Source organism: Podarcis cretensis, assembly GCF_951804945.1.
Source record: "Podarcis cretensis genome assembly, chromosome: 1".
Taxonomy (NCBI): domain Eukaryota; kingdom Metazoa; phylum Chordata; class Lepidosauria; order Squamata; family Lacertidae; genus Podarcis; species Podarcis cretensis.
In genome coordinates this window covers 100,791,276-100,804,335 of record NC_137170.1, presented here as the reverse complement: position 1 = coordinate 100,804,335, position 13,060 = coordinate 100,791,276, and the positions used below count along the sequence as shown (strand labels likewise).

The following is a 13,060-nucleotide window of genomic DNA, read 5'->3' as shown; positions in this document are numbered from 1 at the left end:
ATTTTAAAATACAGGCCCTGATCAAAAATATAAGCTTTGATAAAAATGCAGGCTTATGATTAGATACCTCACACCTTGTTAGACCTTGCAGGCTAACATTTACAAGTAAAACTGAGACTTTTGAGCCAATGCGATTGTGAAGGACCTTGACATGGAGGTGAGCTGGTGCTTTCTGGCAACATGGCAGGCCAATGAGGCACAGTGTTTAAGCCAGAAGAACCAAGGTGTTTCAGAGTCCCATTGAAAAAGTTCTGGAGAATAAAGTGCTTAATTTCCACTGATACTACTAATGGAATTTAGGTGAGCCCAGTTTTTCATGGATAACAGCTGCTGTAGTTGCAGGGGCATGGTTCAGATTTACAATACAGGGCCATTGTCATCATCTGCATAATCTATATTAATGGGTTTTGAAATTCCTCTTCCATTGTAAGGTAATGTATTATAAACAGAAGTCATTGTTAGTTCTTCAAGGTAGGTTATCTTTTAAAAAAAAAAATAATAATCTTTATTACTTTTCAAACTTACGGCAGACAAGAAAAAAGAACAAAAGAAGAAACAATACAATAAACAATACAAAACACAACCTTAACACTAAATTAAACAAAACAAAACAACAACAATTTAAAAAAGCATATAGCATACCATTTCATTAGTCTATCTTTCATTCCCTTATTTCATCGACTTCCTCTCACCTCCCTTTTTGTATTCCACTTCTGTTACTTGTTTCAGCAAATCCTTTCCATCTTTCTCTATCTTTATCATTATGAATGTCTTAACATATTTTTAACCTTATTTTCCATTAAAATACTTATTTATACTTAACTCCTTATAGCATTTCTGCTAAAGCCATAAAGTTTCATTCCAACAATTTTCAAACACTCATTAATTTTACAATATTTCTATGTACAAGCTTTAGACTTTCCCAATCTTCTACCACCATCTCTTCTCCCTGGTCTCGGATTCTGCCAATCATTTCCGTCCATTCCATATAGTTCATCAACCTGAAGATCTTCTGTCCGAGGCTCTTAAATCTTTTCCAAGTCCCTTCTGCAATTCTTCTTAATATTATTTGATGCTGAAAATGCTGAAGAGGAAGTCTCAGGGAGGCCCCAACCCAACCATGCCCCCATTCCCTCTCGACAGGCCAGCCAATTCTCCACAGCTAGAACCAAGGTCCATACAATATCTCAAATCATGTTTCAAGACTCCTCCAGATCCAAAGACCCCCACAACTCCAATCACCTCCTGACCCAGATTCAGAACCCAAAAGTCAATAAATCCCTGCATGAAAGAGTCTATCCAACCTTCCTTCTCCAGTGCAGGCAGGGCTCCAATCTTCAAATTCTGACTTTTTCTATATTCATTCATAAGAGGCCTCCACTTATAGTCCTCTATTTGCCTCTGAAAGTCTGGGGCTTCCACTTGTATTACTTTAGGTTCAACAACCACAACTTTCTCCTTCTCCCCAGTTTGTCCTGTCAAAGTAGTTTCCTGTATCAAATCCTGAGCAATTTCTGTATTAATGGTCACTTTTTGTCCCAAATTTATCACTTTTTGTTCCAAGCTCTCAAATTTGGAATTCATAACATCCGTCTTTTTGTGAAGCTGTTCCAGCGAGTAGCTTATCTTAGGTAGGTTATCTTAAAGTGTCTGTGTTATTTTGTTGGAACTGAAAAGGTCACTCTGGGCCCATTCACCAATGGAACTCAAACCCCATACTTACGTCTTTATTAAAGAGGAGAAATTAGAGTCTTCTGCCTTTCTCTGTTAGTTCAAGATAATAGGCAAGGACAATGAGACGCAAGCATGTAATGGCTTTGGAATGAAGCACTCTCATTCACAGAAGTTATTGTTCTCTCTCCTTAATAAAAAGTTATTCTAGAAGCAGAATCATTAGTCACTCAGACCTTGCTGCACAGTTGGCTAACTCATGCAGAGAACTGCTCGTGCAAGTAATCCACTCACGTGAACAGTGCAATGTTAGAAGAGCAAATTGTAATGAGATTGCCCCTTCTTTTCAGTGAATGGTATTCTCATGTCATCAGAACAAGGGACTACAATCTTAGAGGGGTTCAGTTTTTTATCCTTACAGTGCCCACTAAAACAGACCACTCTAAAGAGTTATGTACAGATTTAGTATGTTAATAGGTTTTTGGAGCTTCTTCACAAAACTCTTCCAGCCCATGGCAGCTGCTGTTCTTGGATCAGGCTGCCTGACTCTGGGCTGGTGATATGAAAACCAACATCACTGGATGAACACAGCATGGATTGGCTGCTTTTACCATCCAGTTCCAACAGCCTGAAATTTGAAAGGCGCAATCAAGCCCCCAAATCTGATCCACACTGAGTTAGCATGTGGAAGACTTCTGAGGGTTGAAAGAACTATAAAATGGGGGGCGGGAACCACTTCACAACTGAATCTGATGTAACTGAAGGAAATCTGATGCAAAATCTGATGTAACTGAATAGTTTAATATAATTGCTGTTGTTTAAATAGAAATAATACTTACAAGTTGTTTTGTTGCAGCTGTTTGCGAGCCGAAATGCCAGTTTGGAGGGAGATGTGTCAAGCCAAATGTTTGTGCCTGTAGAAGTGGGCATGGTGGTTCAAACTGTGGAAAGAAGGTACAGTAGTATTTCTGTAATGTTGATCCCCTATTCACAACATGGGGAAAGAACTATTGCAGAACGAACAAAACATTTTGGATGGTATCCAGCATTGTAGTTCCATTAGCATGAGGATTTATGTGTGTGCAATGGCACACACACCTCAGCCTCCACAGATCTGCTGTGAAGGATTTGGGGAAACCCTGGAACAGATTTAGGGTGTGCACAGGGAGGGGAGGGGGGCATTCCACTGTTCGTCCAGAAGTCTTTGCACTAGCACAACTACTTCCCTGGATACTGCCCTTCATGTTTCCCTACATGTTTTTTCTTCTTAATATTTTTTATTTTAACCAGTCAGGCTTTGTGTGCCTTTTTCAATAACATGAAATCTCCTGAATCAAGCTTGACTATATGTTCAGCATCAGGGCAGAGAATCATAGTGTTTTCTACTATGTTTGGATAATGTAGTACGATACACTATGACAGCCTTTTCGCTTTCAATATTCTGGAACTGAAGTCACATCTTTAAACTCAGAATTACAGTTATTGATGCATTTCATTGACAGTGACATTCTCCCAGGAAAATAAAACTTCTATATTGACATTGGCATGCAGCAGATGCAGATAAGATGAAGCAAGACTCATTGTAATTTTCAGACTGCACAAAAACTATTTAAACTGGTCAACTGTAGCCAGCGGGGAAAATATACCTTGCATTTTCTGAAGTGCTCTATTTTATATCCTATTTTGACACCCTAGATTTCAGTGAGATAAACTGAAGCGATTGATTGTCTCTGTGTGTTTAAATTCAAAAGTTTTTATATATAGTTTTTTTCATGGTACAGTGAAAACTGACCTTTCTGTTATATCAAAACCAAAATTATCAGGTTTGTTTTTGAAACCATTGCTATGATTGCAAATGTGCAGTATGAGATCTGTCAGTTCACAAATGAAGTGGAACTGTGCTGTACTTTGTATAAAATATCAAATCAAATGCTGAGCATCCATTTTTCCTATCAGTGAACCATTGCACAGTAAATAGAATTTGGAGAAGCTTTAGCAGAAGCTTTAGAATATGAGAAATGCCATGCTACTGGGTCACTGCAGTGGTCACTAGCTCAGTTTATCTTGTCATCAACAGAAGTCAGTTCCAGAAAGAAGATTACAGCCCATTCCTAAGCATAGCTTACTTTGAACAAAGTCCAGCTGAATTTCAGTGAGATTATCTTCCTAGTAAGCATGTTCAGGATTGGCATCTAAAACGAAAAGTAAAAATAACAGCAGGTATTATAATCCACCTAAATCCTAATATTAATGCTAGCTTCTGACCACTTGGGATTTAGCAGTTTGTCACATACACAAAAACTCTGACTTCAATGCCCTGATCAGGCATTTTATTGCCAAATTCATCCAGCGTGAGAGGGGGCATTGGTGAAGCCACACTTTCAACATGGCTGTCTGCAAGGAGGGCCTTTTTGCTTACAAATGTATGTGTGAAAGCTTCCATCTGACCTGGAACCCTTGTATGTAACTATAATGGTCAAAGGCTTCCTCCCGGCAGACATTCACACTGTATCTGTAGATGCTAGAGGGTGGGGCTAATTGGTATAACACCCGTTCCCAGTTCATGTGCTGGATAAATTTGTGAGGAAACAAAATTCAGCACCTTGGTCATGCACTTTTGAGACACGAAGCAAGTAGGTAACATATATCATTGAATTGTTCAACACTTTCTAAATCCAGCTGCAATTAGATGCAATTTATATTCACTTTCACATAGAAAGTACATTGAACTTGATGATTTCTCAGTAAACCTGCTTAAGATCATGCTCCTAAAATTCTCTTTGAAAGCAATGGGACTTAAGTGATCAGCAACTTGTTCTTTGCTTTGATGACATTTAGTCATAACTAATTTTAGCTGTATCGGAGCCATTGTTTATACAGTTCTTGCAATAATAGAATACTATTAGGTTCAAAAAAGACTACACAAATAGAGGACAGTCTTTATGTTGTGTGATATTTTTTCTTATAAGTCTCAGAAAAAAACATCTAGATGTGATAGGGAAAGCAAGCAAGTTCGCTTTAAAACAAGGTTTTGACTGAGCTTCCCTGGAATTCTGGCTTCTAAAACACTTGATTTTTTGAAACACCCCTTCAACCTGGGTCAGAAAGCAGAGCCAAAAGTCTAGACAGGGGTGGGGAACCTGTGACCCTTCATCAGTTGTTGTTGGACTACAACTCCTAAAACCATCAGCCATTGGCCAACCAACCACATTTCTGATCTAATTTATCTCCTTTATGTACCAACCCTACCTAGTCAGCATCCTCTCAGAACTTGATTTTAGTACTTCATTGTTTTCTTCTCTCTTTCTCTCTTCTTGTCTTGATATCTTTTAGCAAGGGACACGGTCCATTACAAGTTGAGTGTGAGGAATTTCATATTACTGAAGTCCCCACAGGTTAGGGATGTGCCTGGCAGTGGAACAGAAGAGCCCATGGAAAACACCATGACTCTTCCCAACTCTCTCTCCCACCACCAAATGGCAGGGATAAAGCATAATCACAGCCTGCCTTCATCTAGGCCTTTCCTTCCAGGCTGTAAACACAGCATGACAGTGGAGTGCCTGACAATAGTGCAATCATGAGCTCTTGTCTCATCTCTTAGCTTCCTTCCCTAAGGGGGCAGTATTTAAATGACATGGGACTACGCGGCCTTGGTGCACACCCTGGGATGGTGGAGAGCCTAGCATGGCGCCATCTTAGTGGAGTATGTCAGTTATCTCAATCCTCGTAATGCCTGTCCATCACCAGAGGCAAAGTTTCTTTGTTTGTGTTTTTGTAGAGGAGAATGTGACCCTAAGAATATCTGTTTCCCTTTCCTCAATGAAGAGAGACTCACCGAGAATTTGGTTTGATTCAATTGCTTCATGTCATTAAGGAGATAGAAAATGTGAAGCCTGACAGAGTAGAAAATGTTTCATATACCACTGGTGAAATTCCTGCTTGTTGCTAATTGATGGCATGGAACAATTTCATATTCAGTTTGAGGGGGATATTTCCAGAAGCCTATCTGTGAGAGATAGTTAAGGAGTCATGGAGTTGTCCTAGCCTTCTGCTTTTGTTCAGTTTAAGTTGGTTGAAGTTAGCGCTGCTGCATTGGTATTGTTCATTCCTTTGCAGTTTTTGGATTGAATGGGGTACAGGTGTTCAACTCCTTCAATCTGGATTAGAAAAGCAGAGAGCCCCCACAATGGGAAATAGCCAATCTAGAGTTTTGGCCCTGACTTCTGTCCCAAGAGGGAGGAAATTTCCCAAAGGATTTATAATAGCCTCCAGAAAGCAGGGCTGAATGGGAATATGTGGCAAGAAATGTTCTTTTTACACTGAATTGGCTGAAGGACAAGGGCATGTGTAATTGCATCTTGGCACCTAAGTGAATCCCTGTCCCTCTTCTCATTTTAGCCTAGAAAAGGAAAAGTAATCACTGGATAGACAGGTTAGAAGATTGACTTCCTTCGCCTGAAACAAACCTCTGGTTTCATTGTCCAGTTAGTAGCACTAAAACATGCACACACACAAACACAGTGTTTAGGTCTCTGCCAAATACTGGCTAATAAACTACAGGAGACAGGGATGATGAAAAAAAATTAGTTTACATTTTAATGAGAAGCTACCTAATTTGCACTCCCCAAAATTATATGTATGCACTGGAAAGCAACTATTCTTCAACATTTTCACTTATCTGAAAATTACAGTGCAGTTCGCTAACTGAATAATGTATTTAGGAAAAGTGTGCATAAAAATGTATATATTAGTAAATATAACACAAAAATCCAGTATGGCTTTTGAAATGTGTGCATTAGAGAAATACACACTAATATGATGATGGTGTGTCAAACTGAGCCAAAGACTAGAAAAATGAAGCTGAGAAATACCAAAATGGACATATTCATCCATCCTAGAGAGAGGATGGCTTGCCTCAGTTATTCATTTGTTAGGGCAGAAGTGTCATATTTATTTTTAACATTTTATGTAAGTTTCATTTTTTTTCCCTCAGGAAAGAAGGGGAGGGTTCTATAAAACTCTTATTTCTTTGCTTTCCTTTGCCCCCCCCCCTTCACATATTTCCATTTGACGAGATATAATCAATTGAATTACATATTACAGACATGACAATGTGTGGCAGTGGTACTAGGATATATGTTGGAGGATAAAGAATTTGTAATAGTATGCCAAACTGCAATAAGACAGTCCTTGCAAGATTCTGATAATTTAGCAATTTTGAGGTAAACATGAAGACAAATGCCCTTGCTAGCTTCTAAAAACCAAAACCGACAGACAGAAAGACTTGCTCATGAAAGAAGAAGAAAACGCTAACAAGCTAAGAACATAGCTGTTTGTGGGTAATAATACTGCTTCTGCAATCTTTAGCAAAAAGTCAGATGGAATACAGAAATTTAATCAAACACAACTGATTTATGGAGTGTTTGTACCTGGAAGCTTTCTTGAAATTTGCAGCACTTTGCAGCTTAAGGTAGATATTCTACAAAGCCATGTATCAGCTTTTATGTTCTCTCACACTCTTCTCTAGAAAATGTATTGGGCCAAATCCAATGTAAGAGTTGCCCTGGCAGCAGTAAGTCCAGTTTACTCACTAGGTGGCCTTTGGCAAGCCTGTCTCCCTCCCTCCCTCCCTCTCCCTCTCCACATCAGCTCCTCCCATCTGCAATATAAAGGTCAATAATATTGACTTATCCCACCTGGGGCTGGGGAACCTCTGTGCCCTCCCCGAGTTTTAGTTGGGCACCGACTCCCATTAGTCCCCATTCCATCATGGAACAGGATGATGGAATTGCAGTTAGACAACATCCGGTGAATATCCCTGCTTTACAGAATTATTGTAAGAATTATAACTAGATAATGTATGTGTAGCATGTTGAATGCTTGAAAACCACATACAAACATTAAGTGTTCTTTATATTAAATATTTAATATGAATATTTAATATTCTTTATATTAAATCACAGGAAAACAATTTGCACCATCAAATATTATATATCCAGGTTTGATACCAAAATACTACACTTGATAGTATCAAATATGGAGTATATGTGTGTCATGTCAGATGCAGAGAGATCCAGCAGTCCTCTTCTCTTAGAGATGAATAATCCTCCAACTCTTTTGTCCTGCACATTTAGCGGATTTCTAGGTCTCTTGTAGTCCTGCAAGACAAAAGCTCTTTCTGTCACCTAATATCATGTTTGGGGGACTGAGAAGATTTACTTCCACCCTTAAACTAAGATGCTTTTTACTGACAAACCTCCACAGCGTAGAAATGGGCTGAGCACATTCAAACTCATATAGGCAAGGTGTCAACAGTCTCACTGTGTCATATGGAAAATAGCAAATTGCTTTTGTAGACACTCCTGCTTTAGAGGAAAGAAATTTAATTCCAGCTTCAGAACTGTCAACCCCACTGCAAATAACAGAGTCAAAGCCAAACCATTTCAGCAATATAGTTATTTTCCTCTGTTGGAATGATGGAGGAGAAATCAGCCGTTGCTACATGATACCCTCGTGGGTGCGTGTTTTGGAAGCAGATCTGTCACATTGTTCCACAATAAAGACAACCACTCCAGGTGAAATTATTGGACAATTATAACACTTGTTAGTTGCCTGCTTGGATCAAATTCTGAAATGTGGGGTAGTTGCAGTGTAGTCATAATTAAAGAGAAAAAAAGGGGGGTTAAGAAAAAACCAGACAGAAGCCATGCTATTACTACATTAGAATATTTCATACTTGTTTTGTGACAATGTGGGTGTAGGCCTGTTTGTCACCTAATCCCTTCAGCAGCTGAATCCTCATTTCTGTTTCATAGCTCCCCATAGGATGAAGAAAACAGCAGAAGGACAATGAAGACATTCATTTTGATGCCGAAATGCTGAGACTCCCTCCTTTCTTTTAGAGTTGACAGACAATGCACTATAGAAACATAGCTAAAATTCTCCCTCCTGCCTCCACTCATGGCAAGCATTAAGTCATGTTGAGAAATTACTGATTCCAGAACATACTCGAACAGCTTTAGCTAGTTGCCTGTGTCACATTAGGTGACACCATTCTCAATCTCAATATATATATATATATATTGCAGCATAGTGCCAATACCTCAGTTACTCACTGACTGCAAGTGCCTATTTCAACTGTGACTTGCAGAGTGTTTTAGAAAGGCTGTTGCTTTCTGCTACCTTTGGGTTCTATAGAGAAGCCAACATTGAGGATTTTGGGGTGTACCCCAATCCATTTTTCTTGTTCTTCTTGTTTGCTCTGGCCTGCACTGCACACCTCCTGAATTCCAGTTTTACCTGTAAAATTTCTACAATTAACTCCAGAACAAGAGCATGCACCAATCCTCTTCAGTTTTACAAAAGAAAGCAGGTGAGATTGAAGTGAGTAGGAGACACACAGGTAGGCCCCATCTCCAGTATCCCTACATACACCAGTGGGGAGGGATGGGGAAGAAATTCAAATCACTTTGCATTTAAAACCGACTCCACCAAATTCACATTTTCTAAAACAATATGGGACCTGAAGCACAGGTACCCTTAAAATTCACACTTATCTGAACTTTGCAATGCAGTTCTCCTACCAAACAATGTTTACAAAAATGCATATTTTAGGAGAAAGTGTGCAAAAAGTGAAGCTTTTCATGAAAATAACATACAAAAATGCATTATAGCGGGAAATTGCTTGCTTAAAAAATGTACATTAAGTCAAAACTGCATGTGGAAAGATGTTTATTAGGAGAACTTTGCACTAAAATGCTGATGAATTCTCACAAAGAATTTTTGGTAAGGAAATCACAAATGGCTGTGCAGAACTGAATTTAAGATTTGACAAATGAGAAATTGAGATAATCAAAACTGACAGACTCTTCCATTCCCACCAGTAAGGAATGTGGCTGGAATCCTCTCTGCAATTAAATTCTCTAAACTATCAGGGTTCTTGGATGATCGGAGCAGCCTAACTACATTTAACTGAATGTAGTTGGAATCTCCCTGCAGACCACGGTTAAAAGGAAAGGGGTTGGGACCGTGTAGTTTCCATTGCTCCCTGCAGAGTTTGAGTCCTCACACATTCTTAAGAATGCTTGAATATGGCTGCAGATTATCTCTGCTCAGTTCCATCAGTTGCTTTTCCACACCTAAAACATATATTATCAATATGTAGGTGTGCAATGATAAAACACTACCAAAGAAGAGCAGTCTTTATTTGAGCATATGTATGCTTGCAACTCCCCCCCCCCCGCATTGTTTTACTGAGGCACAGGGATTGGTATGTCTGTGGCTCCATTCAGGCATTTACCTGAACCCACACAGGCTTAAACCAAGGATGGTGATGGGGTGTAGCTGTTATTGCAGGAGGTTTGTAAGCACATTCCCCTGAATGTCAAATACATGATGATCTAAAGAGAGACCTACATGGCTTGGGGCATTGGAGTGAGTGGAGCCTGTGTGTACAAATTAAACCCATGTGAATTCAGGCAAACATCTAAACAGGACTTATGTGTATTTTTAACACACTAGAACAAGCACATCAGCCTTGCTTTATTTGCTGTGTTTTATCAATGGTGCACATGCACAATAGCAATACCAAGGGAGAAAACAAACATGAAGGAACTGAAAGCAGTGGCAAAAGTTCAGCGTGGACTCAATTTAAATATAAAAGAACCCCCACATTGTCTTGGACTGTAAACTTTCTTGCTTGGCATGGCATGGGTGCAGTGCTGGCCTGGTGGAGCAATCTCCCCTCTCTTCCTCCCTGCACTGTTCTGTGGGCTCTCCTAATCCCCCTGAGTCAATTTTGGGAGGCATGGGGGGGGGGGAGTTGCGCTAGCAGAAGTCCTTGCATGGGCTTACACTAATGGGAGTCGTTAGTTGAATCTGGCCAATGTGTTTTGGGGCAGTCACAAATAGAACCATAATGTGTGAACAATGCTTTTCATGAGTAATCTCACAACAGCAGGTTCTATGAATGCAGCAGTGTGCTGTTTAATCACAAGTGATCTATGGAACTGATGCCAAGATGCTGTGGCATTTTTGTGATAGGCTGGGTTGCTTCACACCAGCTGAGTAGACATTCCAACAGTGCTTTGGATCACAAGATACAGAATCTTTGCAGAAAATGGATGAGAATGTGTCCTTTTAATGCTAAGAAATTTATAATCATTAATGCAGATTATTTTCTACTTAAAGTGTTTCAGTTCCTGTAGCTGTTAAGTATATTTCTTTGCATATTGCCACCTGCCTTTTCAATATGAGAACAATGTTTGTTTTGTACTACTTTTGCAAAGACTAAAATGTTTTATGTAATTGTACTCTTTTCTTTGAATAAATATTATTTTTGTCCCTCAACTTGCCTCCCCACCCCAGTTCTTTCTTTGTTCTCTTCTATTTTCATGAATTCTTGTCATCTCTACAAAATTGTGCAGAGGGAAATATGAAACACAAAGGAACTCATGGCACCAGCATATTAGAGAATGTTATTCTAGATAAATCTGTGATGTGCACATAGAAATATAATTGTTATTCTAGCCTCACTGACCTCCCATCCATGCTACATGAAGAGAGGACCTTTTACCGAAGGAGAATTCGGTAAAAAACCCACACTTCTGTGGGTTGTCCAAAACTGGGAGATGGTGAGTTTGGAACTGAGTTTGAAACTTCAATTCAATGCTTCCAGGAAGGCACTAGAGCAGAAGGTTGGCAACAGATGAGTGTTGCAAGATTAAATTGATGGTAGCAATTATGTCTTTCTTCAACTACAGGGAGAATCAATAAAAAAAGAAGCTATATTACCTTGCTTCCATTATGCCCATGATGGGCAGTGTTGATGAATAGGAAGTCCTTGCCAAGCTTGGATTTGGGACCTAAAGTAGATTTCATTCCCACAGTACATCTCACTAGTTAAGTTAATGTGCCTCATTGTTTGTATTTTAATATAGCAAAATTTAATCTCTGCTGGAGATGGGCTGGACAGAGAGAGATCATAAAGGAAGGATGGGAGAGACTGCCAAGGAACAGGCCAAACATTGACTTCCAAACTTATAGAAGCTTGTAATGTACTGATGGCGCTGCACAAATATGCCTTATCGTATTGCTCTTGGGAAGCTGTAGTTCACGCCACCACCTTTGGCAGAGAAAAAACTTGGAAAGTCAAGCACACACATTCACCTCTGCCAATAAAACACAAGGTTAAAGCAGGTTTTAGATCTTGATGAGGGATGGTAACTCCCCAAAGTGACTGCTAGAAGCAGTTAAGAGAAATCACCCAAACAGACAAAAGATACCAGCAGAATGCTGCAAGGTCTGATGGTCTGGTTACATAGCTCAGAGCAACCACTGAGCTATGTGTGAGTAGCATCAAAAAAAACTTCAGTGTATGTGTCCACTGTGCAGAATCTGTGTTGCTTATGTACAGTGGTATCTCGGGTTACAGACTCTTCAGGTTACAGACTCTGCTAACCCAGAAATAGTACCTCGGGTTAAGAACTTTGCTTCAGGGTGAGAACAGAAATCGTGCAGCAGTGGCGCAACGGCAGCAGGAGGCCCCATTAGCTAAAGTGGTACCTCAGGTTAAGAACAGTTTCAGGTTAAGAACGGACCTCCAGAACGAATTAAGTTCTTAACCCGAGGTACCACTGTACCTAAAAGCCTGACTGTGCATATCGGTACACGTCCCTTTCTTCTTTAAGTAGACTATTACTATACTTCACTGTTCTTATCATATATCCTCACAACAACCTTCTGTGACAGTTGGAAATAACTACAGCTATGCCCATGTTTTCACTGAAAGCTTCAAAGGGGATGGTGTTCTGCAGTTGGGATACCACCACAGAAAATGCCCTATCACATGCAACGCCACCAGTCTGTGCCTTGAGACCCCAGGTTCTGCTTCTCTTCTGTATAATAAAACTGGGGGGGGGGGTCTGATTTCCAGGAGAGAGGCAGCAGAGGAGACAAGATATTCTTTTCCCACCTACTGCTTTCTTTCCAGAATAGCCCTTGCCTCAAGCTGGTTTTGTAAGCTGCAATCCCGTACCTGTACACTGGACAGAACCATGGGTTTGGGGTTCCAGTAGGGAACAGGGAGGCATGGGAGAAAAGTTGTTGGAAGGGGAAGGACTTGGTACCCTTTCCTATTACTGCCACTTCTCCCTTTAAAATAATTCGCCCTTCACTATGTTTCAGAGGAAAAACAGATTTGAGGACATAAACTAGTGTTGGGATTTTCTTTTCTGGGCCAGGATTTCAAAGCTGAACATACGTAACCAAAGATTGTTGCTGGATTTTAAAAAAACACAGCTTCACAGCTCTACATATCTAAGAAAGGACATATCTAGGCATATAGACTGCATCTCAGTGTTGAGACTGTCAGCAGTGACATATCTTTTGT

The 13,060-nt window shown here is 39.9% G+C and overlaps 1 protein-coding gene and 1 long non-coding RNA gene across 2 annotated transcripts in view; one reads left to right on the top strand and one right to left on the bottom strand.

The window, feature by feature from the left end:
* The window catches only part of LOC307226379 (von Willebrand factor D and EGF domain-containing protein-like), a 201,864-nt gene extending 190,918 nt beyond the window's left edge, over positions 1-10,946 (top strand). The window contains exons 29-30 of the mRNA XM_079995170.1: positions 2,528-2,625; positions 8,487-10,946. Of these exons, the coding sequence (XP_079851296.1) occupies positions 2,528-2,625; positions 8,487-8,501 (113 nt within the window). The 3' untranslated portion in view covers positions 8,502-10,946. The remainder of the gene's footprint in view (positions 1-2,527; positions 2,626-8,486) is intronic.
* The window catches only part of LOC307226582, a 131,162-nt gene that overhangs the window by 3,253 nt on the left and 114,849 nt on the right, over positions 1-13,060 (bottom strand). The window contains exons 3-4 of the long non-coding RNA XR_013843504.1: positions 3,798-3,863; positions 2,511-2,612 (exon numbers count right to left, since the gene is read on the bottom strand). This is a non-coding gene — a long non-coding RNA (uncharacterized lncRNA). The remainder of the gene's footprint in view (positions 1-2,510; positions 2,613-3,797; positions 3,864-13,060) is intronic.